At 38.9% G+C, this 27859-nt stretch overlaps 1 protein-coding gene and 1 pseudogene across 1 annotated transcript; one reads left to right on the top strand and one right to left on the bottom strand.

Annotated features, from left to right (window-relative positions):
• The first annotated feature begins 135 nt into the window (after window positions 1-135).
• maco1b (macoilin 1b) lies at window positions 136-27085 on the top strand. The gene is made up of 11 exons (XM_086147255.1): window positions 136-367; window positions 1523-1664; window positions 3265-3391; window positions 7037-7160; window positions 7758-7936; window positions 9019-9568; window positions 19590-19748; window positions 23707-23889; window positions 24021-24141; window positions 25149-25323; window positions 25423-27085. The coding sequence occupies exons 1-11, from the start codon at window positions 288-290 to the stop codon at window positions 25623-25625; spliced, it is 2043 nt and encodes a 680-aa protein (XP_086003381.1). The 5' UTR covers window positions 136-287; the 3' UTR covers window positions 25626-27085.
• On the bottom strand, window positions 16723-18008 carry LOC147237319 (uncharacterized; annotated as a pseudogene).
• Window positions 27086-27859: the final 774 nt, after the last annotated feature.

Raw genomic sequence — 27859 nt, 5'->3', positions numbered from 1 at the left:
ATCAGTCATACTCAGAGACTCCATCGAATTTTTTGGTTGGACGTACCAGCCGTCTGGCAACTGTACGCACGCAAAATATAACCGTGTATGAGCTTATTGAGCCTGCGCTAACTGCGAAAGGGGAGGTCCCTGAATAGAGTCCTTTATTTATTTCTTTGTTTGCAGTGGTGAAAACAATTATAGCAATATATACATTACGACTTCATTTATTGCCCGTGTCCGCATACACGAGAGAAACTGGATAAGATTACAGTGGTTACACGAAGGCCAAAGCCAAGGGAGGGAGGATGAAGCGGCGCAATGCGGACTGCAGCAAACTCCGACGGCCGGTAAAACGGAACCGAATCACCGAGGGTATATACGGCAGGTAACTGCTCTTGAGCATGGCGCAGGGGTCTTCCCCACGACAGCAACGAGACACAGTAAATTTGAGTGGTACCAACCCACTTTCACTCGAGTGTCCAGTCTTCTTACGTAAATAGTGATACGATTGAAGAGCCAACGCTAGCTAGCTTGTTATGCTGCTAACGAGCTGATAGCGCTATTTTCGTTTGTACATTAGCACATAGCTGGAATGCTAGCAGATATGCTAGCTCCACAGTTAGGCCACAATACAGCCTGCCTGAATCATGTCACAAGGTTTCTTAAATCGAAACATTACGGAAGTGTTTTCGCCTGACGTTTTAAATGTAACTAAACAATGCACTGTGGTATTTACACATTTCCCAAAGTGGCTATCAATAGGTTAACGCATACACCGGATCCCCTTCTTTTTTATTGCTTTAAGTGTTTTCAGATGTGGTAATTCGTAATAGTTAATGACACAGATTATAGATTTTCTTGCTTAGTGCCAACTCTACCGCGTGGATTCTACTTATTCAAAACTTAAACAGTTAAACAGCCAACGCATAACGCTACACTTGTTAATAAATTATAGCAGTTTCAGCAAGACAAGTGCAGCATGTGCCGTGCTTGTGGAGCACTGTTCAAGTTAGACAATTACAAAGTTAACTGATGTTTTTGTCAGCCACACCAGTCATGTCGTACCATACACCAAACACTGAACGACAGTGGTTACACACGTGGCATCTTTGCCTGGAAATGCAGAGAAGTTCTTGACGTGTTTTTGAAAAGGTGAACTCCACCCCAAGGTATCCAATGGAACTCTCAAGTTACAGTATTCACTATAAAAAGTCGTCCACTTCTTACCAAATTTGATAAAATTTATAGTAATTATTAGAATTAGAAAAAAATATTGATAGTGATAACATCTGCAATATATTCACCATTTTTACCTGGCAAAATCATATCAGTGTTTAAAAGTTAAACATCAGTACTATAGAAGAACATAGTGTAGCCCTAACAATAAATGTGCAACACTAAGATCAACTTCTTGTACTGCAATAAATAATAGCCATCAGTGTGCTGATTTATTGTTGATTTGTTAGTTCAAATGATCACTTTCTTAGCATAAGAATGAATGTTATCTATTTCTTTTTTGAAACTACTCTGTTTCTTGCAGTACCTTCCTGTATTTGAAGTTCCTGGTGGTCTGGGCACTTGTGCTACTGGCTGACTTTGTCTTGGAGTTTAGATTTGAGTACCTCTGGCCTTTCTGGCTCTTCATTCGGAGTGTGTACGACTCCTTTAGATACCAGGGGCTGGTGAGTGGCTACTAAATAACATATTGTTCAAAAAGATTGCATGCTTTTTTTCATGTCTTTACTGTTTTACACATAATGCATTGGCTTCTTATCATTACACTACCGAGTTACGTTTTTTTCTTAAAACCTTTAATCTTTAAACACAGTACTAATATACCAATAATATGCTGGATTTATTGCATTTGTGTGATTATTGCACACTTTGGTTACTCGCCCACAGTGAAAAGGGAAGCCGTGGATTACACAAGCAGGGAAGTTAGGGGATTCCATGTGATGTCAATGTGAAGGGTTGCTGCAGTTTGCATCAAATTATGGAATGAATGAGTAACCTTTGGAAGATTGTGGTTGAGTGCTCTATTAGAGATACAGGGAGTGGATCCTATGCCAAGATACACTGAAGCTATTGGTGAAGCTTGTGGCAATATAACTTTCTGACAAATTAACAAAGCTTTGAATACCTGTGACTATCAGCAGGAGTTTGAAGGCAATGAGTGTTGGAGAATTGACATTGAAGATGGAAGGAAGTAAATAAATGAAGGGAGACCAGTGTAAAACTTCATAGATAATAAATACTTCTTCATCTTAATTTTTAGAGATATCCGTGTGATATGTCAAAATTGTGGTCAAATTAGTCCCCTTATTTATAACATATTTGGAAAAAGCTCATGTGAGGAAATGCAACAGCCTGTTTACTTAAAAATACACATAAGGATCTCATGATAACTAATAACCCCTAAAAAAAGGGACACAGTTATTGATATCTGATTGTAATTATCAACTTCTTATATTGTCGCCTGTTCCAAAATTATCCCACTATATGATTAAGTGGTCTCCGAAATTGAATATTTATACAAGACTATAGAAAATAATCCAGCAACACATTCAATTGATAGCATGGTTGTTGGAAGAAAAGGCGTATACACTAAGGAGTTAGTCACGTTCTGAGGGAGTTCAATAGCTGCATGTAAACATAGAAAAAAAACCCATTCACATTACTTAGGTCATACCTTTTAATTTTAACAGTAATCACATTTTATGTATGAGTTTGAAAAAGAACTGCGTCTGTTGCCATATTACCTGTCAGTTAAATTTATCCTATATTTTCTATATTTGTGATTAACATGACTTAATTCAAATAAATTAAAAAACAAACAAACATTCATATTCATTTAAATCTACTAATCTAGCTTCTCTTTGTCATAGTGCTTAATCCTACATACTGTGCATTCTACAGGTCGTCCCAGAACCCAGGGCTTTAATCAGTTAGTATTTTCTACAAGCGGTATATTGTACTTTTTTACTAATAACTCTGCAGTGTGTCGTTTTTCCCCTTAAAGTTCCATTTGGATATGTCGGTGTCTATCTCTTAAGATGCAGACAAACTGAATCATGTGATATGTAATTATTGAATCATTTCTTAGTATAGATGGCAGTAAATAATAAGACAAGTCTGTCCCATTTCAAAGTTAGGAAATGAACTACTGACCTTAAAAACACATTTAAACCCAGTGTCAGTCTTTTTGATGTTTTTTTTAATATTTTTAATGTTTCATGTTTTGGGTTTCAATTTTTTCATGACCATCTCTGCTCTCTTCAACAGGCCTTTTCAGTATTTTTTGTTTGTGTAGCATTTACGTCGGACATAATTTGCCTGCTCTTCATCCCAGTACAATGGCTGTTCTTTGCTGCAAGTACCTATGTGTGGGTGCAGTATGTCTGGCACACAGGTAAGGCCACCCTCTGTTAGGACACAAGTCTGACCAAGTACTGCATAGGGTAAAATTGTACTGATAGTTAGTGTTTGAATCCTGGGTGAGGACCTTTCTCATTATTATTGATCCTTTAAAAATCCACTGATAAAATATTATTGCTGCCTACTTATTGATAGTTTATTTTGACGATTATAGTATATGCAGCTCACACACATGAACCATATAGAATATATATACCAAATATATATGTATATACATGTTGTTTTAGCCCACAACTTATAGCACTGCATATATAAAACCTTACATCTTGTAAAATGTAAGAATAGTTTGGTACAAGTCACGCCCTTAAGGTTTAGAAAATATATTTTGAAATTCTGTCAGCAAGTGAATTTTATAAGTGAAACCCATAGTTTGCAATGAAGAATTTAATTATTCATTCAATTATAAAAAAATCACTAAGTTTAACAGTTCAATTTACAGATAGGAAGACACTTCCCATGTTACCAGAGAGCAGGAATTCTATGTTGGCATTATCAAGCCAAGGGGTTGTTTATGTATTAAAAAGCATACATCATATGAAAACAAAACATTTGTTAGCCCAAACTTGTTGAGAAGTTTCAATTAATTGGATGTCTGTTGGGCACCTAGTGGTACTCTTGAAACAAATGGAAATATGTACTAAGTTTAAGCCAATATTTGTTGTAAGGAAATTAGCAGATTATGACAGTATTTTTCATTTTGATCAATTTGTCCAAAATGTCTATGTTTTATAAAGTTCAGTTTTATTGATTATTTGACTTAGGTTGGCAAATATGTTTATAGTAATCATTAAAAAAATGACCCCTGATATGTACTGAAACAATGTTTGGTATTTTGGTATCAATTTATCCTATCCACTGAATCGTTCATCACTTCACTTAAACAATATCTTAAGTTCAAACCTATCCTTGGATGACATGATTCTGAGATATTAATGAATACCCATCAAGTAAGCTTTTTTGGTAGAATTTATTGTCTTACATTACCAGTACATACAAGGAATGTCATCATCTCAAAGATGTTTATTGGGGGGACAACTGGCAGTTAATTTCATATTGTGTAGTCGTACACTTGACACTCGATACACTCGTATCAATTAAAATCTTTTACCAAATTCTATTCCAATGCCTGAACTGGAGCAAAATTTGGTGCCTGTGTACCAGGTTGTGTAGTTGCACATTTTTTCCTGTAAAGAGTTGCATTTTTGGGAAAAAATGACAGGAACTGACTGTCTGTGTGAGGAAGAGAGTCCCCTCCTATGTGGATTAGTTGTTTAGTGATATCCCTCTGTGCTGATGGACCAGGTGTAAGATTGAAATCCAGGCTTGATCTTGGTTGCTTTCTCAGTTATTTAACTTTTTTTTACCATTCACATTCATATTAGAGATTCCTGTCCTGTCTAGTTTTTGACTGACAATTTTGATTGTCTTTTCATTCAAAATATCAAAGAAAAAGTAGGCCTACTGACTCCCCAAACAAGAATTTTGGTTGAACGTTGTAAAGGTTGTAAAAATGTCATCTAAAAATGTCAAATGGCAGTGTTTTAGTTTTCAGGACAGCGTTTAACTAAACTTTTACATTTAATAGAATTGAGTAGAATGTTAATTTTGACACAGTTTCATGCTGGACCATCCTGCAATGTATCAACCAAACACACTTCTGTTATTATCCATCCATTCATTGTCTACTGCTTATCATTGGGTTGCGGGGAGTAGCAACTGATTTTCGAGAGGCCCAGATTACCCTCTCCTACATCACTTGGTCCAGTGCCCGCTCTCCCTGGGGGTATCCTGAGGCGTTCACATGCCAGCCTAGAGACACAGTCCCATCACCGTGTCCTGGGTCTCCCCCAAGGCCTCCTCCCGGTTGTTCATCCCTGGAACACCTCACCAAGGAGGCGTCCAGGAGGCATTCTAACAAGATGCCCGAGCCACCTAAGCTAACTCCTTTGCACATGGAGGAGTGGCAATTCTAATCTGGGCCTGTGCTGAATGGCCAAGCTCCTCCTCAGGTGAGCCTGTGGACATCCTGCGGAGAAAGCTCATCTCTGATGCTTGGATCTGTGACCTTGTTCTTTTGAGCACGACCCACAGGTCGTGACCATAGGTGAGGGTAGGAACATAGATCAACCAGTAAATTTTCCTTTTGGCTCAGCCCCTTCCTCACAATCCGCCTGTTGGTGTCTTATCCCATCCTTCTCTCACTCGGAACCCACTTGAGGCAAGACCTCCTCCCCGACCTGCAGTGGGCACTCTACCTGCTTTCCGGCTGAGAATCATGGTCTTGGATTTGGAGGTGCTGATCCTCATTCCGACCCCTTTGCATTCAGGTGCTGACCACTCCAACGAGAGCTTGAGCTCACGGTCCAATGAAGCCAACGGGAACCACATCATTGGCAAATGCAGAGACCCAATCATGAGATCACCAATACAGATTCTCTCAACACCCTGGCTGCGCCTAGAAATTTGGTCCATAAAAGTAATGAACAGTCAATGACAAAGGACAGCCATGGTTGAATCCTAACCGGAAAAAGTTCGACTTACAATTGGCAACGCAGACCATGCTCTGGCACCACAAAACACATGAAGACTGGTTGGGCAAACTCCCATGCACCCTCAAGGACTGTCTCAAGGATGTAGAGCTGGTCCACTGTTCCACAGCCAGGACGAAAACCACATTGCTCTTCTTAAATCTGAGGTCCAACGACCCGGTAGACCCTCCTCTCCAGCACCCATGAGTATACTTTTTCAGGCTGCCTCTGTTATTAATTTACATTATATATTGTGCCTATTAATAGCACTAGGTACCTAACTTACAACCAAAAATGAATTATACTCAACATATCATTTACTTTTCCATGCTCAGTTCATAGTTCCATGTATCCAACTACTACCTCGCTATCTTGGTTTGTTGATCAGGCCAGTACAGAATCATTATGTGGAGAATCCTGTTTGCATAAATATTTCCCAATTGTTGGGGGTATGCCTAATTCACATCTGAAGCATGTAATTGGAATTGTGTTTTGAATCTAAAGCTTGCTGGGCAAATATCCATTATTTGTGGCACAGAAGATTGTGGGATTGTCTCTATTCTAGTTGCTCCATCCTAATGCCCCTGGTGTAGCCGTATTGTGGCAATTGGAAGATCACCAGAGATTATTGTCATGACTGTATGTACGGGCATGGATTCTGACCCTTGATTTACATATTGGAATAAACAAATTGTTAAAATTGGTGAAATCTATTATCATTATCATTCAAATGATAAAGATTAGTACATTTCTATCGATTTGAGACTGAAGTGACATTGACAAGGTATATTTATGGGTTATTTTTTTACACTTACTGTGATGAATATCTTTGAAGCTTGTCAGTCATCAAGATCACGATACTTGTCATATAGTCTTGTTGTAGCAACTGGACTTGCTTAGTTTCTTAGGACATTTTGTCCCTCATCTCTAGTGCCTGATGAAACTGAAAAATCCCCACTGAGGCAGAACATCTCCAGAGAGCTAAGCAAGTGTAATTGCTACCGCAATGCTTTAAATGCTGCTATGAATATTTATCATAGTTTTTGTTCATTAGTGATTCTTAATTAGTCTTGCTTATTTTTCTTTTCCAGAAAGAGGTGTCTGTCTGCCGACTGTGTCACTATGGATACTCTTTGTGTATATAGAGGCAGCCATCAGATTCAAGGATCTGAAGAACTTCCATGTAGACTTGTGTCGTCCTTTTGCAGCACATTGGTGAGCCACTGTTACAAGTAAAACAGTAACATGCCTATTTTGAAAGGCTTTTTTTAATACTTTTGAGGATGTGTCTGTAATATACTAAGCAATGGCCATTTACTATCTTTGCTTATTTTAATAATAATAAGAATAAAAATGTTAATAAATACATAGGTATTTATTATTAATATTATCTATAATTATTATTATTTTTAATAAATTGTGCAAGAAGGAACCCCAAAACTTGCTTAACAGATTTAGTGGTCCAACAATTACAATGCTACGTACCCCATTGGCTCTACTGAATTATATGATATTTTTTCAAAGTTTCTTTGTAATATATGATGTTTACTTCTGTTTCTCTCCAAACGTAATTGATGCCCTAAAAAGATGTTATATTGCATTTTATGCCTTCATTTATTTTGATTCATAATGCTTGACAAAGAAGTCTGCAACAACTGAATTGGACTTTGCTATATTAGCTTGTTTGTTAAAAGGCTTGTTTGGTGTCCTACAAATCATATAAATGTAAGTCCTGCAAATCCTAATCAACGTTTTCACTGAAAAGCCAAAGAATAAACCTGTGGGTTCCCTTCTTGCATCTATTTTTTGCAGTATTGGCTACCCAGTTGTAACACTAGGTTTTGGGTTTAAGAGCTATGTAAGCTATAAGATGCGCCTCAGGAAACAGAAGGAGGTGCAGAAGGAGAATGAATTTTACATGCAGCTCCTTCAACAAGCACTGCCTCCAGAGCAACAGATGCTTCAAAGACAAGAACGAGAAGCAGAGGAAGGTACTTCCTACACACTGCACAAACATACTTTAAATTGTATATGCAGACATGCCAGTTAAGAAATTATCAATCAAGAATATTGAAAACCTGTTGAATTGGTCCTGCAGAACACTTCTTAACAGTCATGAGTGGCACAAGGGAGTCCTGATGAAATGAGGACTGGAAAGGTTATATAAAATTTCAACCAATTTCAGTTGATTTTAGTTTCTTCAGCAACATATTTTCTAAATTATTTAAAATGTTTGGTTTCCCCCATGGGATCATTATCTCTGTTTGTGTCTCACGGAATATAGGAGAGACTTGGAAAGTGAATATTTTACTTGACCAGTGCTCATCACCTAACTGTAAATGCATAGAGAACTATGCAATAATTGATGTTAAAGTGGACAAGCACTAACTTAAATGTCAGAAATTCAAGCAAAATACAAGTAATATCAATTAATTTAGTGTACATTTAGTTGAAAGTAGCTTGCACAAGTTCCCAATGGTTTTACCTGCCACAGGATGATAGAGCTTATGCCCTGAAATAATGATAATAATAAATATGTTTATGAGAGCATTTTCCGTCAAATTGCGGTTCAAATAAAAAGATAAGAGTTGAAATTAATAAAAATCACACATTTATTGATTTATTCTACCTTATCCATCCCATAGTTAGGATTGTTGTCAAATGAGCCCTCAGAGATAACAAATCCAGATATTTTAAACTGAAATGTTGTTGAGATGTTGTCTAACAGCTGTCATTGAATAATAGTGAAAGTGCCCTTGGGATTTTAGTCCAAACTGTGGTTTTTAAGTTGCATGCTATTGTAATTCCATGTAAGCAATAACAACGATGGCAAGCCTTGAGTTACTTGAGGACAAACCTAGTGAACCTTTTTTGGGGTAAGGGGGCTGAATACACTAAAAATAATATTTAGTGATAAAGAATTATATTTTTGCTCACATCTATTGTAATGCGGCAAACAGGTTCTGTTTGGCAAATGTTTATTATGAATGAGCTAAAAACACAGTTTCAGTCTCATGGAAATTATAATATATTTCATGTTACATGTATTTTCACTGTTTTACTATGCATGCAGCAGTCGCAGCAGCGAAAGGAATATCTGAAGTGGAGCCACCCCCAGTATCACAGAATGGCACCCCTGCCAACAAAAAGACATCAGCACCAGTGCCAGAGCTAGAATATAGAGAAAAAGGGAAAGAGGGAAAAGGCAGTGGAGAAATTAAAAAGCCACCCAACAGCAACAGCATCCTGCCCTCGTCAATGGACTCTAAAATCCAGGAGATGGAGTACATGGAGAACCATATGTATAACAAGAGACTTACCACAGAGCTGGGCAGTACAGAAAATCTGTTGCTTAAAGAGGACAGCAATTCGTTCTCATCCTCTTCCTCCAAGAACTACAAAATTGTGAGCAGCAATGCTGCAACACTCAATTCCTCACCTCGCAGCCATAGTGCTACCAATGGCAGCGTGCCCTCCTCTACACCATCCTCCTCATCCACAGGGAAGAATGAGAAGAAGCACAAGTTAGCAGTGGGGAAGGGGACCTCCAGTAACTGCCATAGGGATCCCACAGACAACTGTATTCCCAACAACCAGCTGAGTAAGCCAGAAGCACTTATTAGGTAAGAATTCATTAAGTTTCATATAAGGGCATACCTATTCTTTCATGGTGTTCAGACAAAATAGAAAAAACATTTTCTACGACAAAACTTATATTTAAAGAAGCCTGTGAAATACTACAGCTAGAATAAAATGTGTTAAAACAGATGTTCTCAACTCAGCTGATCGCATACCTGTTATCCTTTGACAACTGCATTTTTCATAGCCTTTTTGTTTCCTTTGCTTGTGCTAAGATATTTCCATAACATTGGGAGGTTGGTCTTGATACCATAGCCATTTATACTTATGATGCTATAAAGTGGGCAATGATTTTTCATACTAGTGAGCAAGTGCAACACAGCAAGCAACAATTCACAAGTAGGTGAAGCATGTTGGAAGTTCTAGGTTATTTTGACATTTTTCTCAAAAGATGGGAAATTATTGTCAACAGATTTTAGGCTAAGTTAGCAGGTCTTTGTCACCATTGGAGCAGCAGTATATTGAATAAAAGCAATGTTATTTAAAGTGCATTCCAAGTTCTAATCCAGGAAATTATAATACAGTCTTTATTCTAGGTTTTCCATTATCTACTCTCTACACATGCAATCTTTTTGAATTGGTCCCTGTAGGAACTTTCCTAGAACCTTTTCAGTAACTATGCAGTTTTTACATGCATTTTGGCAGCATAGGTACTAGGAACAATGGACCTCCACATCAAGAACCATTTTAGCTCCTATACTGAGAAAAGGTCTTTCTTCAGTTCCCTAGGAACTCATGATATAGGTGCTTGGTGATTAGTAGAAATCACAAACTACGTCAATTTCCAGATACAGTACTTACAGTACACACTGCTGAGCACCATTTTTAAAAACTATTGTGGTCACGCTGTTTTCTTGTGACTTGTGAAAAAGTGAACAGAAGAGGCAAGACATAGGCCAACGAAAAGGTCTATGCTCTTCTGGCCTGCTACACTACAGAGGGATTTAAGAGCTTGCAGGAGAAGATAAACATCTTTGCCAAAATAAGTACAGACTTAGCTAAAGGTGGGAGCATTCTTACTGCAAAGCAGTGGAGGGAGAAAATAAATATACTTCAACCCATTTGATACAGTGGGGAAAACAAGTATTTGATACACTGCTGATTTTTCAGTGTTTCCCACTTACAAAGCATGTTTATCATATGTTTATCATTTTTATCATAGGTACTCTTCATCTTTGAGTAATGAAATCTAAAACAAAAATCCAGAGAATCACATTGATTTTTGAATAATTTGCATTTTATTGCATGACATAAGTATTTGATCACCTACCAAACAGTAAGAACTGTGGCTCTCACAGACCTATTACAGACCACAGACCACTCATTACCTGTATTAACTTCACCAGTTTGAACTCCATACCTGTATAAAAGACACCTGCCCACAGTCAATCAATTTCAAGTCAATCAAACAAACTCCAACCTCTTCATGATGGCCAAGACCAGAGAGCTGTCTAAGGACATCATGGATAAAATTGTTGACCTGCACAAGGCGGTGTGGGCTACAGGACATAAGGCTGGCAGCTTGGTGAGAACATAACAACTCTTGGCACAATTGTTAGAAAATGGAAGAAGTTCAAGATGATGGTTAATCTTTCTTGGTCTGGGGCTCCATGCAAGATCTCACCTTGCAGTGCATCAATGAACGTGAGGGCCCAGAACTATATGGCTGGACCTGGTCAGTGACCTTAAGAGAGCTGGGACCACAGTCTCAGAGAGTCTCAAAGAAAACCATTAGTAACACACTATGCCGTCATGGATTAAAATCCTGGAGTTCACACAAGGTCCCCCTGCTCAGGCCAGCACATGTCCAGGTTCGCCTTATGTCTTTCTTTCTACAATGGCTTTCTTCTTGCCACTCTTAAAGTCAGATTTGAGGAGTGCAGGACAAATAGTTGCCATGTGGACAGCTTCTCCCACCGCAGTTTTGGATCTCTGCAACTCCTCCAGATTTACCACGGGCCTCTGGGCTGCTTCTTTGATCAGTGCTCTCCTTGCCATGTCTTGATAGGATGATGAATTGAACAGTGCTCCTAAGCCATTCAACAAGGATACATAGGATATTTTTAGATAATGGTAACCTAACCCCGCTTTAAACATTGCAACAACTTTTTTTGACTTCTGAATACTTTTGCATGCCACACTTTCAGTTTTTTATTTGTAAAGTAAATAACTAATTAAAAAACATGTATATTTTTTCTTCCACTACACAATTATGCTCCACTCTGTGTTGATCTATCAAATTAATATCCCAATAAAATACATTTATGTTTGTGGTTGTGATGTGAGAACATAGAAGGGGTGTGAGTACTTTTGCAAGAAACTGTGGAGATCTAAGCCATCTTTCTGTGGAGAGGCTGAGCAAGCTGTTGCAAGGCCTATGTGTGAAGGGCATAGTGTCTGTGATTTTTGAAGTGGTCTCTGGTAGCTCTTACAGTGGTTGTCATGGTAGTTTAGGGTACAACTTGTTCACTGGATCCTCTGACAGCATGGTTTGATAAATTAGCCTTACAAATGTGACTGTTTTGTATCCATCATTTCCTTAAGGTGTCATCTCCACATTTTAAAAACCTTGCTTTTTTTCAGTATTTTTTAAATCAACGAATAACCTATTCTAGCCATTTAAGTCTGCTTTTAGAGCCACTGAAATAGACATTACAAAGGTGATAAAAATGTCACTGGTAGTACACTGCCAGTAGCTGATCTTAATTTTAGACCTGAAAACTGCTTTTGGTACTGTGGATCATCTTCTATTGTTGGACATACTTCTTCTCTAGGCTTTTTCCCTTCAGGGGTCACCACAGCTAATCAACACTCTCCATCTAACCCTACTCTCTGTAGCCTCCTCTCTCAAAACGACTACCTTCATATCCTCTCTCACTAAGTCCATGAATCTTCTCTTTGGTCTTCCTCGAGACCTCTTGCCTGGCAGCTCCAATTCCAGCATCTATCTACCAATATATTCTCTATACCTCCTTTGTACATGACTGAACCATCTCAGTCTGGGTTCTCTGACCTTCTCTCCAAACAATCTAACATGTGTTGTTCCTCTGATAGACTCATTCCTGATCCTATCCATCCTGGTCTGTTCCAAAGAGAACCTCAACATCTTAATCTCTGCAACCTCTAATTCTGCCTTCTTTCTTTTCGTCACTGTAACAGTTTCTAGGCCATACAGCATCGCTGGTCTCACCACTGTCTTGTACACTTTTCCTTTTATTCTGGCCGATAGTCCTCCATCTCATAGTACCTCTGACACTTTTCTCCACCCATTCCAAGCTGCTTGAATTCATTTCTTCACCTCTTCCACACTCTTTATTGCTCTGGACTTTTGACCCCAAGTACCATCGCTGCTCTCACCACTGTCCAGTACACCTTTTTCCTGGTCTTCTATCGCATAGTACCCCCTGACACTTTTCTCCACCCATTCCAACCTGCTTGGATCCGTCTCTTCACCTCTTTTCCACACTCTCCATTGCTCTAGACTTTTGACCCCAAGTACCTGAAATCCTCCAGCTTCTTGATCTCCACTTCCTGTAGCCTCACCGTTCCACCTCTCATTCACACACATATATATTCTGTCTTGCTGCGATTAACTTTCATTCCTTTCCAGAGCATACCTCCACCTCTCTAAATTTTCATCTACCTGTTTTCTGCTCTCACTACAGATCACAATGTCATCTGCAAACATCATGGTCCATGGAGATACCTGTCTAACCTCATCTGTAAGCCTGTCGATCACCATTGCGAATAAGAAGGGGCTCAGAGCTGATCCCTGATGGAGTCTCACCTTTACCTTTAACTTCTGTTAACCCATACAGCACAACGTACCTCTGTCTCACAGCTAGCATGCATGTCCTGTACGAGGCTTACGTACTTCTCTGCCACTCCAGACTGTCTCATACAATACCAGAGCTCCTCTCTTGGCACCCTGTCATATGCTTTTACTCAGTCAACGCAAACACAATGCAGCTCCCTCTGGCCTTCTCTGTACTTCTCTATTAGCATTCTCAACGCAAATCCTGCATCTATAGTACTCTTTCTAGGCATGAAGCCATACTACTATTCACAAATGCTGACCTCTGCTCTCAGTCTAGTTTCCACTGTTTCCCATAACTTAATTGTATGGCTCATCGACTTTTTCCCTCTATAGTTGCCACAATTCTGCACATCCCCTTTATTCTTAAAAATAGGCACCATCACACTTTGTCCCCATTCTTCAGGCATCATTTCACTCTCTAAGATCCTGTTGAATAAGTGAGTCAGAAAATCTACTGCTGCCTCTCCTAGACACTTCCACACCTCTACGGGTATATCATCAGGACCTACTGCTTTTCCACTCTTCATCCTCTTCAATGACTTCTTCACTTCACTTTTACTAATTTGTGCTACTTTGTGGTCTACGATAATCACCTCTTCTACCCTTGCCTCTCTTTCATTTTCCCCATTCATCAGCTCATCAAAGTACTCTTTCCATCTTCCCATCACTCTTCTAACACCTGTCAATACATTTCCCTCTTTATCCTTAATCACCCGGACCTGTTGTATATCCTCTCCATCTTTATCTCTCTTTTTAGCCAACCTTTATAGATAATTCTCACCCTCCTTACTAACCAACCAAGCATACAAGTCATTCTATGACCTTTGTTTTTCCTTTGCTACCTCTATCTTTACCTTACGTTGTATCTCCCTGTACTCCTGTCTGTTCTCTTCAGTCCTCTCAGTATCCCACTTCCTCTTTGCTAACCGCTGTCTCTGAATATACTCCTGCACTTCCTCATTCCACCACCAAGTCTCCTTATCTACTTTCCTTCCAGATGACACACCAAGTACTCCTCTACCTGTCTCCCTGATATCACTAGCTGTTGTTGTCCAATCATCTGAAAGCTCAGCCAACTCCATACAACACTCCCCACTTTTCAGCTTCCACCACTTTGTCCTCTGCTCTGCCTTTGTCCTCTTCATTTTCCTTGTCACCAGTCATCCTACAAACCACCATCCTATGCTGTTTGGCTACACTCTCACATACAACAACTTTGCAGTCACTGATCTCTTTCGGGTTACCTTGTCTATACAAGATATAGTCTACCTGCGTGCTCCTACCTCGGCTCTTATAAGTTACCCTATCTTCCTTTCTTTTCTGAAAAAGGTGTTCACTACAGCCATTTCCATTCTTTTTGCAAAATCTACCACCATCTGTCCCTCTGCATTCCTATCCTGGATACCAAATCTGCCCATCACTTCTTCATCCCCTCTATTGCCTTCCCCAACATGTCCATTGAAGTCTGCACCAATGACCACTCTCTCATTTCTGGGAATATTCTGCATCACTTCATCTAACTCATTCCAGAACTTCTCCTTCTCTTCAGATTCACATCCCACCTGCGGGGCATAGCCACTAATAACATTGAGCATCAACACCTTCAATTTCCAGTTTCAGACTCATGAGTCTATCTGACATTCTTTTCACCTCTAGGACGTTCCTAACAAACTCCTCCTTCAAGATAACGCCTACTACCTTTCTCTTCCTGTCAGTACCATGATAGTACAACTTATAGCCTTCTCCTAAGCTTCTAGCCTTACTACCTTTCCACCTGGTCTCCTGGACACACAGTATATCCACCTTCCTTCTCTGCATCATGTTGACCATTTCTCTACCTTTTCCTGTCATAGTCCCAATATTCAGAGTCCCTACGCTCAGTCCCAGGTTCTTTCCTTTCCTCCTCTCTCTCTGCTTCCGAACACGGACTCCTCCTCTTCTTCTTGTTCTTGCTCTTCGACCCACAGTAGCCCAATTTCCATTAGTACCCTGTAGGTCATCAGTACCAATGGCGGTCGTTGTTAACCCGGTCCGCGACCGATCTGGTATGGTATAGTTTTGGTTGACTCGCATTGTTGGACATGCTGGAGAACATTTTTGGCGCTCAGGTACAGCCTTCCACTGGTTTAGCTAGTACCTGTCAGAGATCTCACCAAGATTCTTATTTTTTACAAGACCCTCTCTGAGCCCGATGCTGTGAGGTATGGAGTTCTGCAGAATTCTTTTCTGGGTGCACGTCTGTTTTTACTGTATGTTGCACCACAGGTGCAGATTAAGCATTAATTTCAAATTGTTTTTCCACTGTTACGCAGATGTTCTGCAGCTGTACATACAATTGACCATAGATGGATTGGATAGATGTGCCTGTCCGGCTACTGTTACATTTTTTGCTCCTTAACAGAGCCCTGACAGAAATGCTAATTATTGGAACAGCGAGGCTAAGTCATTTTAATGATTATTTAACTGTGTCTGTGATGGCTTTTGATCTTGTCGAAGTCACGAGTCACCTTTTTCGCTTGTAGAAACATCATTATTAAAATTATGTATGTATCGATGCATAGACACACATACATTTGTGTGTGTAAATTCATATACAGACACACGCATGCATGTATACACACAGACATACTGTGGGGGGAATAAGTATTTCATACACTGCTGATCTTTCAGCTTTTCCCACTTGCAAGCATGTAGAGGTCTGTAATTTTTATCATTGGTGCTCTACAACTGTGACGGAATCTAAAACAAAAATCCAGAAAGAAACATTGTAGGATTTTCAAGTAATGTATTTGCTTTTTATTGCACAATGTATGAAATATTGGATACGTCAGAAAAAGATAATTAATATTTGGTACAGAAAGCTTTGTTGGTAATTACAGAGATCAGACGTTTCCTGTAGTTCTTGACCAGGTTTGCACACACTACAGCAGGGACTTTGGCCCACTCCTTCATACGGATATTTCAGGTTTCAAGCAGTTGCTGGGCAATATGGACTTTCAGCTGCCTCCAAAGATTTGCTATTGGGTTCAGGTCTGGAGACTGGCTAGGCCACTCTAGGACCTTGAGAAGCTTGTTACGGAACCACTCCTTAGTTGCTCTGGCTGTGTGTTTTGGGTTGTTGTCATGCTGGAAGACCCAGCCACGACCCATCTTCAAGGCTCTGACTGAGGGAAGGAGGTTGTTGACCAAGATCTTGCGATACATGGCCCCATTCTTGCTCCCCTCAATACAGTGCAATCATCCCGTCCCCTTTGCAGAAAAGCATCCCCAAAGCATGATGCTTCTACCTCCATGCTTCACGGTCGGGTTGGTGTCCTTGGGTCAGTAATCATCCTTCTTTTTCCTCTAAACATGGTGAGTGGAGTTAAGACCAAAAAACTCTATTTTTGTCTCATTAGACCACATGACCATCTTCCATTCCTCATCTGGATCATCCAGATGGCCATTAGCAAACTTCAGGCGGGCCTGGACATGTGCTGGCTTGAGCAGGGGGACCTTGTGTGAGCTGCAGAATTCGAATCCATGACGGCGTAGTGTGTTACTAATGGTTTTCTTTGAGACTGTGGTCCCAGCTCTCTTCAGGTCATTGACCAGGTCCAGCTTTGTAGTTCGCTGCTGAGCCCTCCCCTTCCTCATGATCATTGATGCCCTGCAAGGTGAGATCTTGCATGGAGCCCCAGACCGAGGGAGATTGACTGTCATCTTGAACTTCTTCCATTTCCTCATAATTGTGCCAAAAGTTGTTGCCTTCTCACCAAGCTGTTTGCCCATTGTCCTTTAGCCCATCCCAGGCTTGTGCAGGTCCACAATTTTATCCTTGATGGCCTAAGACAGCTCTCTGGTCTTGGCTTTTGTGGAGAGGTTAGAGTTTGTTTGATTGTGTGTGTGGACAGGTTTCTTTTGTACAGGTAAGGAGCTCAAACTGGTGCAGTTAATACAGGTAATGAGTAAAGAATAGGGGGCTTCTTCAAAGAACTAATGAGTCTATGAGAGATGCAATTCTTACGAGTTGGTAAGTGATCAAATATTTGTCATGCAATAAAATGCAAATTAATTATGGTACCTATGATAAAAGTTACAGACCTCTACATAGTTTGCAAGTGGGAAAAAGTGATAAATCAGCAGTGTATCAAATACTTGTTCTCACTACTGTGTGTTCATACATACACAAACCGACATCGGGGTAAAATTAATAGAACACAAAAGTTTACTTATCACTTTTTATCTCAGATGCATTCCAGATGCGGTCTAAATCTTCTGAGTTTGTTGTTTCCCAGTGAAATCACATTCCATAGTGTGCGCTTTTCCCTGGTCTCCTGACAGGGTGAGAATTCTGTGGCATACACTGAGAGAGGGGGAGGGACTGCCTCAGACTAATCTATTTAAAAACATTTATGAATTCTTTTGATACATGTTTTATTGATAATTTAGCTACAGCTTTGAAAGGAGTGAAAGGACAGTTTGTAAGCCTTTATGGTTTGATGGGTGTATGTGCAGGAGAATAGCTTGGAGCTGTATCTGTTTATTGTGGTTTTGATGATCACATTATTAAAATGAATGCAAGAACTGCAGGTAAATCACCAAGTGGAGTGCAGGACAGCCTCCATTTTTGGGGAGGGTCTGGTTCTCCTTCAGATGACTCAGAATGTGAATCACACCAGGATACATCACCAAGACTAACCGAGGCTATGAGCAGAGAATACACCACTATTTAAAATATGGGCACATCATTGCAGCTTTGATAGAATAAGTATCATGAATTCACTGCAAGACAATTTCTATAGATGACTATTCATATTTGCAGGTGTGCATCAAAATGTTCTCAGGCTTTCAGCTTCCTTCACACAAAGCAGCGTCTGAGTTGCGCGTGTTTTACTTTACCCAGGCTTTGTGATAATTTGTATACTTAACAATTTGAAACAATTGCTAAATGTGAAATTGTTTCACATTTGCAAGAAAGTTAATATATGTCATTGTCTTTTTCTATCATTGAAAACCAGTCATTTCAGCCGACAGAGGAAAAAACATATTCTGTAGTCTTTAGAAATTTATAAGATTTCATCTATTATAATTTAGTAGGTCTGTGTTTTGTTTGATATTAGGTCTGCTCCCCAAATTTTAGCTTGTATTGCTTTTTAATGACTTATCTGTGGAACTTAAATTTGATTTTAACACAACTAAGTCATGAGTCATTGTGTTGCCTCACTGTGGATTCTGATCTACTACATATGTATGTAAAGCACATCCACCAAGCTGTATAAACGGGGGTACTGTATGATTTTGGAATGTAATATAGTCCCTGCTTCACTGTGCCCTGCGTAATCTTACACCGAAAAATGAACTCAAGTTAAAAAAGACATTTTTTCCTGGATGCATCTTCCTCTTTCTCATATGGGGGGCATTATGCTTCGTCTTGGAACCAAAAGATCCTGGTTTAATGCCCAAGCTCTTCATAGTGGGTCATTGCCATTAAGCAAAACACTCCAGGAACCCCTCATATTGTGTCAGTGTTGTTTTGCAAGACACTGAACCCCTAACTGCAACTTTGTGCTGTTCAGTGCCTGTCCTCAGCTCTTGTTTCACCAGTGGTGGGTTAATACTAGATCGTTTGCGGCAAAGTATTAATGAACTATTATAAAATATGTTAAAATATATTATCTAGATTCATATGACAATTATGTCAGCTTATTAGTTACGCATTAAATTGCCTGCTGCCTGTCTTGGGATATTGAGGTGTGTACATTATTAGTTTTGTAAACAGAAAATTTAAAATGCACGGCAGGTAGGATTGAACACTTGAACATAATCAGCAAATGTTTCCTATATATTATTTGCCAGAATGCCCTGTGGAAAAAGGCCTGTCAAGCTGTTATGAATAAAAATCCTGGTTTGCATTTTTTTCAGCAAACCCTTTGATTGGTCTTATCTAGAAGCTCATTTGAACCATTCCGAGCAACTGAAGAATCAAAATCATAATTTTATTTACAACTGTGGCATTTGGTATTATAATGTTAGATATATGACTTATATTTTGTAGGTTTGGGTTTTAAATACTTGGTTTAATTTCAATAGTAGACTGTGAATGTGAACAAGCTTGTGATGCGTTTACAGAAAACAAAATCTGATAATATTGAATGTTCCAAATTATCACATCATTGTGTCTTATTTCTTTACTCTACTTGGGACAGATTAGAGCAAGATGTTAAGAAGTTGAAGGCAGACTTACAGGCCAGTCGGCTGATGGAACAAGACCTGCGCAGCCAGATTGGATCACTGGGCAGCGCAGAGCGGTCAGTTCGCACTGAGCTGGGCCAGTTGCGCCAGGAAAATGAGCTGCTGCAGAACAAGTAAGTAATTACTATCTACCCAACACAGTTCCTGGGGATGATTATATATTACCACTAGTCGTGTCCCAGTGATGACAAGGATCTGCTCCAGCCCTACCATGACCCTGAATGCAGGATGAGAGGTGTAGACTATAAAAGAATGAGTTTGGATAACTAGTCCCTATCCTATACAAAGTTTTACATTTTGCATTACATCAGTGCTTCTCAATTATTTTCTCATATGCCCCCCTAGGAAGAAGATAACATTTTGCACCCCCCCACTCTCCACTGCTTGGAGAGCAGCGATTTGTCCATAAAACTGTTAAATGTACCCCTCTGCATAACATTGTGTTCTTATTAATAAGAAGGAAAATAATATTAATAATAAATATAATATATTGTTAATGATAAAGAAAAAAGAAATAAATCTAGATAAATTTGTAACAGTGAATACATTTATCAACATTGTTTTTAAGTCTGTAACAGAAAAGATTTAAAGTACATCAATTTGCCTGAAATAAAAAAAAAAAATCAATCTATTCACACTATAACATTTCTTGTTCGACTGAACCATTTGATACTGAAAAATAACAATACAGTACAATACATAAACACTTCAACCTACAAAACAAAAGTGAATAAAACAAATTGCACAGATTTTTTTTTTTTTAGTCAACATGAGGAAGTCAGGATTAATGGCTACAATGAGCATGTTTTGCAATGCACAACTTCTTGAAGTGGGGCTTGAAGCATGACACTGCAACTCTCAGCTCACAATAAACTCACCGGTCTCCCCCCGAAACCAAGTGTCACATATGCTTTGTCATATTTCCTTGTCTTAGCTTTTATTTGACTTTCCTTTGTTTTATCATCTTGGTCTCTCACCGTCTTTCGTATCATCCCTGTTAAATATTTTCCATGGCTGTACTTCGTATCTCCTGCTCTGTGGTGTGTTCGCACATGCTCTGGGCAAAAAAAACCTACACCATAGAGCTAATACTCTATGCACATTCTGACAATGAGAGCGCCACTGCCACCTACTGTGGATGCACACTTTATTCTAGTAAAGCAAAATTAGACATGTTTTTCAGGGTCACTCCCCCCCCCCATCACCCCACTATTTGAGAACCAATGCACTACATTAAGCTACTTGTTCACTCGTGGGGTGTTAAAACAAGTTGATCTTAACCCTGTGCTTTCCCAGGAGGTTTAGGATAATGCAGTTTAAAGACTGAAGAATTAGATGCATCTGTTATGTGTCAACAGAGGGTTGAAATGTCATTAAAGCACTATTTTACAAACATTATTTCCATTCAATTAAATTGAGATTTTTTTTTAATGGTTTGTCTATAAAAACGTGACCGCATTCAGCATCTGCAGAATGGGGTGTTGGGGTGTCATTGTTGCTTTTTTTTAGTGGTCAAGGTAGGAGGGAGAGAATTGTCATAAAATTAAAGGGATTTTAAAGGGACTCTGGCATTGTGAATCCTTTTTATAAATTCTGTTTGAATTCTGTTTTTCAGTTCAATGACAACTCTCCCTTTATTCTATAATCAAAATGGGCAGCTGTTCTCTGTATTCTCAAGCTTTGTGATCAATATTTTGTTGTTAATCATATTACTTATACCCTGGTAACACTCATACGTGGCTGGTAAAGTTGACTGTGAACTCAACCCTTTATACTTTAAATGAGTTTGTACTTGATGTAGAGAAAGGTTTGAATGAGTACCAATGACCTTGTTGTCTCATTTTGTTAAACTCATTTCATTGCATCCCTTGTATCAAATGTTTTAAATGTAGAACCTCTGTAATATGTGGCAAGAGATAAAGATTCAGTCTTCAGTTGAATATTTTTTGTAATCAGCGTATTTTTATTTACTGTATAAACAGCAAGACAACTGAACAATTTTGAAGCTGTAATCATAGTTACATTTATGGGGGGAGAAAAAAAAGGGTTCTCTTCTGAAACTTTGTACGCTTGTACATTAAAGGACACTACTTTTTCAGATGTGCAACAATCACAAAAAGATTCCACAACCATTTTTATTTCCATTTGATTTCTTTAACATAAGGTCCAGGTTCATGTAGTTTTCAAGCAGTTCAGATGATTTGTCCTATTTGCAACAAGGGGCAATATGTCAGCTAGCATTATCTGAAGAGATGATGGCATGGCAATAGAACTTTCACACCTCAATAGTACAGTAAAGTGATTCAGAAGAGAACTAGAGGAAAGCATCCTTTCTCAGGTACATCTGTACTGTACATTTGCATCCTGCTCTTGGTTTTCATTTTGTCCCTGAAGTTGGAATGTTCATGCAACCCATATGAATTGTGCAGTAACTTGATCAAATGATTGGAGCTGTGCAAAATAGAGGGATGGCACCAACTTTTCTGTTCCAGTGACAGCTGAAGAAGGACCGCATAACCCATTTGACATTTAAATTAAACTTGATATTATTTGACTATATTAACTTGTCACCAGTCGTTATAATTTGATGTTAAAATGGAATTATATTAAGCCTTATAGACTTCTCTTCACCAGAATCTTGAATCCTTTGATTTAAGCCACCCCCTAATTGCACATTAAAAATATTTGATTAATCAAGGCAATCATGTCATAGTGAAAAGGATCCATACTAGCATATCTAAAAAATTCTCAGGCTGAGACATTGAGGACTTGTTTAAAAATCAGTGACCCAAAAAAAGAAAACAATAAAATAAACTTGAAATAGATGTCATGTAAAAAATATATCTCGTATTTTTTGGACTATACGTCGCTCCAGATTATAAGTCGCAACAGCCAAAAATGCAAAATAAAGAACGAAAAAAACATATGTAAGTCGCACTGGAGTATAAGTCGCATTTTTGGGGGGAAATTTATTTGATAAAATCCAACACCAAGAATAGACACTTCATCTTGAAAGGCAATTGAAAAATAAAAATAGAATAGAGAACAACAGGCTGAATAAGTATAGCCTATATGACGCATAAGCAACGAACTGAGAACGTGCCTGGTAGGCTATGTTAACGTAACATTCTAATAACTATAGCACATGCTACAACCAAACAATCAGTGTCACCTAATCACTAAATCCAACGAAATCTTCTTCTTCGGTGTCACTTCTGAACAACTCCGCCAACTCCGAAGATAGTCAATGCGCCGCTTCCTCTTCTGACGTCGCTTACGTCAGAGTAATCGTCACTTGCAGTTCCAATTATTCCAGCCTTTCTGAATCCCGACAAGATGGTGTCCTTGCCCTGATAGAGAGGTGATTGCGTTGCATGAAGCGGTAACACCAGGAAGGTCCTCCCGCAAAGTCATTTATATTCAACTCATTGGCAGACACAACTGTACTGTTAACAAGCCTCTCCCGGCAGCACGTTGTTCGAGCACCCATGTGTGAACTGGTTCCTCTAGCCGTGGCCAGCAAGCTTTTAGCCGGCGTTTAGCTTTTTTAGTTTTCTTCATTTCAGTAAGAGTAACCTCGCTTTTTGCCAGTCCCTAAAAGTTTCTCACTAACTTCAAACTTTCTTTCTGCTGCTCGATTGCCGTTTTCGGCTGCATATTTCAATACTTCAGGCTTGTTACCTGCAGAATATGATTTTCTTTTCGGTGCCATTTTTGTTCAGCCCTTTTCAGTTGTTTTTATAAGTTACCGCGAATGTTGACATGATCAATTTTCATAGGCACAGAAGGTGTAGCATCTTTTTTCACAACGCACTTCTGCCATGACCCTCCCCCGCTGAATTTTGATTGGTCTTGGAACAAGACATTGAACCCATACCTGCTCCCTGCACTGCTCCTTAGCTGCCGTCTGCTCATGGTTCATCCAGGATGGGTTAAATGCGGTGGTCTAATTTTGCTGATGTTGTGGTTTATGTATAACTGGATATGACAATAAAGGTATTTTCTTCTTCTTGTAATAGTGATGCATCGTATTTCCTGATTGTTCTCTTGTGTTTTTGTGTGTTTATGTAGACTGCATAATGCTGTGCAAGCAAAGCAAAAGGACAAACAGGCTGTAGGTCAACTGGAGAAAAGGCTCAAAGCAGAGCAGGAGGCTCGTGCTACTGCTGAGAAACAGCTCGCAGATGAAAAGAAACGCAAGAAGCTTGAAGAGGCCACAGCAGCCAGGGCAGTAGCATTAGCAGCTGCAACCAGGTGCTGCTTATCTTTGTGGTTAATGATTAATTATTTTTAGTTTGCTATTTTCTTGACCATTTATTTTATACTTGTTTTTTGATTATTAGCTGAATCCCAAAATTCTTATTGCATCACTCTTTTCTTCTCAGAGGGGAATGCACAGACACTTTGCGGCGGCGGATCACAGAATTAGAAACAGAGTGTAAGAAACTTACAATGGACAACAAGCTAAAAGAAGACCAGATCCGAGAGCTTGAATCAAAAGTTCAGGTACATCGTATTAAGAATCTTTATTACAGAGAAAGGTTATGTATGGCCCTGTATCGAAACAGATGAAAGTATTTTTTTTATGTTGTACTAATTGTTCGTAATTTTTCATGTCTCATTGATTTAAAACTTAAGAGTAGCATCATCATCAACGATAATACCATCAAAATTCACAGATAGACCAAAATTGTGCCATCAATGTGCCATCCCTCCAATTTATTGTCATATGTCCTATATAGAAATTAGATTCCATCCTTCACTGATAAATATAGCCAAGCACTACATCATGAACGGGCTTTTCAGGAAATGTTGACATGTAAAATTATCTATTGGAGAGTATTTGGTGATCAAATCTGTCAATGTGCTTTCAATGTCTTCGACTGCTTTATGGAGATTGGTAGAGGGTTCTGACTTTCTCCATTTGTCATATCTTGTAAAGAAAAGTTAGCTGAATGTTTTTGATAACAAATGAAAACCGTTGAGACTATAATTCAAGCTAAAATTAAAAAGAAACATTATCAAATGCAGGAATTAGCAATTTCTGCACAGTTTTGGCTAAGATATAATTGTCTGGTTTGACGAATCACTTCTCTGATACCTTTTGTGTAACATAAACTTATTATTGGAGCTATTTGTTCTGTTTACGGTTTCATGTAAGTTACTGTAAATGAGTTTTTTCAAAATTGTAATGTAGTTTTTCACTACTTTCAACCTTACCTGTTGTAATTAGATTTGAGAATGTATTACACAAAATAACCAAAACATGCAATAATCAGGCATATGTAAAACACTGTTTTAACAAAGCAAACCACCAAAATTTATGTTATTTAATAAACTTAAGAGCTCTGTCTCATGCTTGACCCATTAAAAATGAGTTTAATATTTTGATTGACTTGATACACCCCAGCTGTGGATATCTCTGCAGTCCTACCACATCTGTTGAACTGTTGGATACCAGTATATAGTGATGCTTACTTTCTCAACCTTCATTTCTCATCTTTAACATGTAGGAGCTTCATAAATATAAGGAAAATGAAAAAGACACAGAGGTACTGATGTCAGCATTGTCAGCCATGCAAGATAAGACCCAGCACTTGGAGAACAGTCTTAGTGCAGAGACAAGGATCAAACTGGACCTTTTCTCTGCACTGGGAGATGCTAAGCGACAGCTAGAGATTGCACAAGGTAAGCCAATTTGGCAAGATAAATACTCACTTATTATGTTTTCCCTGCCATAGCCTAATACTTAACTTTTTGGACAAAATTCTTGATATTTTCCCTCAGGCCAGATCCTGCAGAAAGACCAAGAAATAAAAGATCTAAAGCAGAAGATAGCAGAAGTGATGGCTGTAATGCCCAGTATCTCATACACATCTGACACCAGCAGCATGACCCCCGTGGCTCCCCACTACTCCTCAAAGTTCATGGACACCAATCCCTCTGGCCTAGATCCCAATGCCTCTGTTTACCAGCCACTAAAAAAGTGATGGCTTTGTCCAACCCCTCCATCCATCCTTCCATTATTTTTCCCCCAAGCAGGGCTACCATCTTCCAATCTGCTCGGCATGTCTGCGGCTGAGAATGTTGTTTTTCTTGGGTTTCTGTTATCTCCTCACCAGATCAGAAGGTTGTTGTATTGTGTGTAGTTGAAACAAAGGACAAAAAAGACAGACATCACATGTCAACTAGGAAGTCCCAGAGTTTTCCTCATAAGTGTCTAGTGAAACCTCACAGATACGGGTATGTTTCCTCATCCTAAGGGTATTAAATCTCTTTCTCACCATCACTACAACCACAGGCAAATAATTACCTGATATTAAGTTATGGTAATTAGGTAATTGTTGCTTTATAATTTAAATTCAGAAAACAGAGTTGTCCTTTATGTCATTCAGACAGACCTGAATCCCAGTTTATAGACAATGCAAATTACATCTACAGCCAGAGGAATGTAGTGCAAATTTAGCATGTTTGTCATGTTGGGTTTATTGTCTTCTTTTAATCTTAATTCAGATACCAAATTAACCTGTTGATTTGTGTCCAGTGACAGAAGCTTTTTACAATGCTGCCCTGCTTTTTTCTGAAACAAGAGTTGGTTTCAACAAGCTGGAAGTGTTGTTTGTGACATATGTGAAGGCATCTCAGATATGAGCCAAACCAGTGTAAAATCACCAGTGTAAATACAACTCTGGCAGCTCCAAATATTAAGCACCAATTTCACAGAGACAAAAATATTTCATGGTGTACATTGGGAACTGAACAAGACTTAGATAATCAGCATTTTCTGTTGTGGTTCAGGAGTTCATGTTATAGTGCCTTGTGTGAGGACATATGAGTTTGATAATGAAATTTGGCCCAACCTGTCAAACTGACCTTTGAGTCATCTGGCTAAGCTGGAAAGTATGGATTTCATCCCACCCATGGAAATGAAACTAAATTATCATCTGAACCTAACTGTTGCTTCTGTTGCTAATTTCTCTACTGTTGTTGAGAAATTGGTCATTGTACACACTCAAGAGCCACATGGTCAGTTATACAGGAAATGCCCAATAGAAACCAACACAGCACTTGGTCATTCTTTCCTTTCTTCTTGCTTTGTTTTCCCATGACAGATGTTCCTGGCTCAACATACAGCAATTCACAAACGTAATCTCTATTGCTGTTAAACTCCAAATCCCCTGGTTTACCCCTGGCCCTCTTTTCTTTTGACTTCCAGTTTAATATTGCACTGGAGAAAACACATGCTCTATGAAAGGGAAAACTTAAGATGGACCTTGCAATTTAAAGGAGACAAAGCTTCAAATATGCCAAATCTGAATATTAAAGTTTAAATAATTGTATTTAATTGATCCTCCATTTCAGATTGTGTGCCAAGAATGGAATGCTGGTCTCTGGTCACTTGTTGAAGAATGTATGTACAATAAATGTATTGGGTGATGTGTGTGAAATATCTGACTGAATAGGACTTTTTTGTGAAACAGGTTGAAAAATATGGTCGCCTGTTTTAAATAGACCATGTCATTGCCAGTAAGGGACTAAAAAAAGCAAAGTTCTTTTTGTGAATGTTACAGTATTTGCAACTGTTTGGCAAGTGACTGTTTTCCTTTATTCTGTTTCTGGTGTTATTTTTAAGAAGAAAATTTCAAGTCTGAAATGGTTTAACCATCTTCTGTAATGGTCATTGTTGTGTGTGTGGTTTTCACCTACTGTAAATGGAGAAGCTTTTTTGCTCGGTTGCTTTCATTGGCTCTTGGAAAAAAAAAAGTATTGTGAAAAATTGCGGTCTAGACAGTTGTTCAGTCAACTGATTGTTGAGAGTATAGAAAAGTGTTTTGTTTTTTGTTTTCTATGCCCACAATCACTGCTGTTCCTCCCCAGGTCTGACCTTGGCTGCACTCTCGCTCTGTGAGGTTTACAAGGAATAAACTTTTTTTCTTGCAGTATGTCAGTATGTCTTGGTTCCTGTTCCTGCTAAAATTTGTGCAGAAATTTCAGAATGGCTATTTGGCTTGACTCGCTTGCATGTGATACCCTACCACTATTGTTGATTCATTGTAAATTCAAGGAACGCTGCAGTATTTTTGGCTTGGCATTTACATTTTTTCCTTTTTGCCTTTTCTCTTCAGGGATCGCCACAGCGAATCAACCTCCTCCATCTCACCCTATTCTCTGTAGCCTTTTCTTTCCCATCGACTAACTTCATATCCTCTTTCACTCCACTCAT

This window comes from Fistularia commersonii, chromosome 1 (genome assembly GCF_037954325.1).
Source record: "Fistularia commersonii isolate RoL2024-O1a breed Wild chromosome 1, RoL_Fcom_v1.0, whole genome shotgun sequence".
NCBI lineage: Eukaryota > Metazoa > Chordata > Actinopteri > Syngnathiformes > Fistulariidae > Fistularia > Fistularia commersonii.
This window is presented reverse-complemented; position numbering and strand designations above follow the sequence as displayed.